General features: G+C 41.1%; 2 protein-coding genes across 2 annotated transcripts in view; both read left to right on the top strand.

Annotated features, from left to right (window-relative positions):
* Positions 1-2,348, top strand: part of LOC119411073 (phosphatidylinositol transfer protein alpha isoform) — a 32,365-nt gene that overhangs the window by 13,948 nt on the left and 16,069 nt on the right. The gene's annotated exons all lie outside the window — the stretch shown is intronic.
* LOC119411055 (thymosin beta-a-like) lies at positions 554-740 on the top strand. Its single transcript, XM_037677977.1, has one exon. The coding sequence runs from the start codon at positions 582-584 to the stop codon at positions 738-740; it is 159 nt and encodes a 52-aa protein (XP_037533905.1). The 5' UTR covers positions 554-581.

Genomic DNA, 2,348 nt, shown 5'->3' with positions numbered 1-2,348 from the left:
GGGGGTAAATATTGTGGTTTGGGCCACATTAAAGTTGATAGAAGAGCAAGACCGTCTTCAGGTGGATAATAATAGGTGGCTGCTTTTCTAGGCGGTCCCCAACGATGGTGACAAAAGTAAAATCGACTGCAATTTATACTGAAAGTTGTCAAGAAGAGGGGCAAAATGTAGCACGATCAACACAAGCAAATTGATCAAATTCAAGACAACAACACGATGCTGAGTTCAAAGAGTTTGTTAAAGCAGTGACAGATGACTGCAGGCTCTCAGTGAGCAGAAGAGGATTCTGACCATCTACACGTTTGAGCACGAGCTTCCTGACAGCTTCACTGCTCACTAATGTGCTGCAACGTTTGAGAGGTTAACACCTAACATTTGCTCCTCTGGTATTCCAAAACCTTCTTAAAGTAACCGTAACAAGTGTAATGGCAATAACTGATACTCGTATCGGTACTTGAGTGTTGACAAATACTCAAATGTAAGTAGTTGTACTCTGTTTACAAAATGTGTTATGGGTGCATACATGTCTTACCTGGAGAGGACCTTGTCAGCACATCGCCCTACACCAGAATTCTCCCAAAATGAGCGACCCCAACCCAGTCAACCAGGAAGTGGAGACGTTTAACAAGCAGATGCTGAAGAAGACGGACACGGAGGAGACAAACCATCTCCCATCTAAGGAGGAAATTGAAGCAGAGAAGAAGGCCATGAAGAGGATAAATGAAAGCAGCCTGCCATGATGATTCTTCTTTGCCCTGCTCCGTCACCAGCTCGCCCTCCAGTCAGACGTCCTGTCACTTCCACACCGGGTCTGTCTGTGCCACCATGGGTTCGGTGGTTATGAGGGAGTCTCTTGTATAATCATCTGTATACATTAATGCAACGGGAACGTTTACCGTGTTCTTTCTAAACGAAGAAGCGCTGGACAGAACACGGTAAGAGACGGTCGGGCTGTAATCTACAACATGACACCAAAGCTATGCCTGTAAATGGCGCCATTTAAGTAAAGGTTTTGAAAAGAGGCAAATATTTTTGTTTTAATAAAATAAACAGGTCAGATGTTTTGTGGGGCGGCTGTGGCTGAGTGGTTAGAGCAGTCGTCCTCCAATGCAAGAGTTGGGGGTTCGAATCCTCCAGCAGTCACATGCTGAAGTGTCCCTGGGCAAGACACTGAACCCCTCACTGCCTCTGATGTGTGTCTCATCAGTGTATGAATGTGATCTAAAGCTCTGATTAGTCTCTTTAGAATGATTTGTTCAATTATCTTTGTAGAGATCTAGTATAGAGCTGTATGAATGAATAAATGAGGACACAGATTGTTGTAAAGAGCTTTGAGTATTTCCATAAGATAGAAAGGTGCTATACAAGTACAGTCCATTTACCATTTATATATTTCGTAAAAGTTTTTTTATATAACCCGACTGACAGTAGGTGAATACTTGCTTGATATTTTGGGTCATTTAAATGTTTCATAATAATCTTGCACTCCTATATGAAGCTGTTTTCTTTACAAACACTACATAAGTTTCTTTCGCTGCCAGTCAAAGTGGAGGAGTTATTTTCCTAACAGAGGTGGGAATATTGTAGAAAAGACATGTATCCAGATGTCTCTCTACCTCAGACTCAGTTCAGCTTTTTAGAGGTTCCTCATAGTTCAGCATCAGTATCTTCTCTCTGGGCTGTCGGTGATTATAGCTACTCTTCAGTTTTCCTCACTGTGACGCTGTGAATCATCATTTTGTGTCTAATCTCACTGAATTTAAATATCAAAATATTCAAGACAGCAACTTCTGCCTTCTCACCTCTCCCTCCTCTGAACTTATAGACCAAGAGTGCCCAATACGTTGAACATGATCTACTGGTGGATCTCAAAGTATTGTGGGTGGATCACATGACATTAAAAATTAGACATCAGTCTATCATCAATCTATGAAATTTGTCACTTGATTGACAGATAGGACACCCAGTCTGAGCCCCCGCTTACACGATGTGAAACGTGGGGCCGTTCATTTACAGACAACAGCCTCGTTCTCTCTGAAACTGAAGGATTCTGAATCCAGGTCTCAGTGGAGAATTTCAGAGGAACCCCCACAGAGGTGTAAAATGCTCTGCAAGTGTGAAGTGGCACATGTGCACTTCAGGCGGCAGCAGTCCAAACTTTTCTGCACTAACAACTGTTATAATAAATAACAACAGTTATAATAAATAACAACCGTTATAATAAATAACAACCGTTATAATAAATAACAACAGTTATAAAAAATAACAACCGTTATAAAAGATAACAGTTATAAAAAAATAACAACCGTTGTAATAAATGACAACCGTTGTAATAAATGACAACCGTT

Source organism: Nematolebias whitei, chromosome 6 (genome assembly GCF_014905685.2).
Source record: "Nematolebias whitei isolate Nwh7 chromosome 6, NemWhi1, whole genome shotgun sequence".
Classification (NCBI taxonomy): Eukaryota; Metazoa; Chordata; class Actinopteri; order Cyprinodontiformes; family Rivulidae; genus Nematolebias; species Nematolebias whitei.
This window is presented reverse-complemented; position numbering and strand designations above follow the sequence as displayed.

Bases quoted from the DNA above. Each gene is read 5' to 3' on its own strand.
- LOC119411055 (XM_037677977.1), top strand. From the start codon at position 582: ATGAGCGACCCCAACCCAGTCAACCAGGAAGTGGAGACGTTTAACAAG.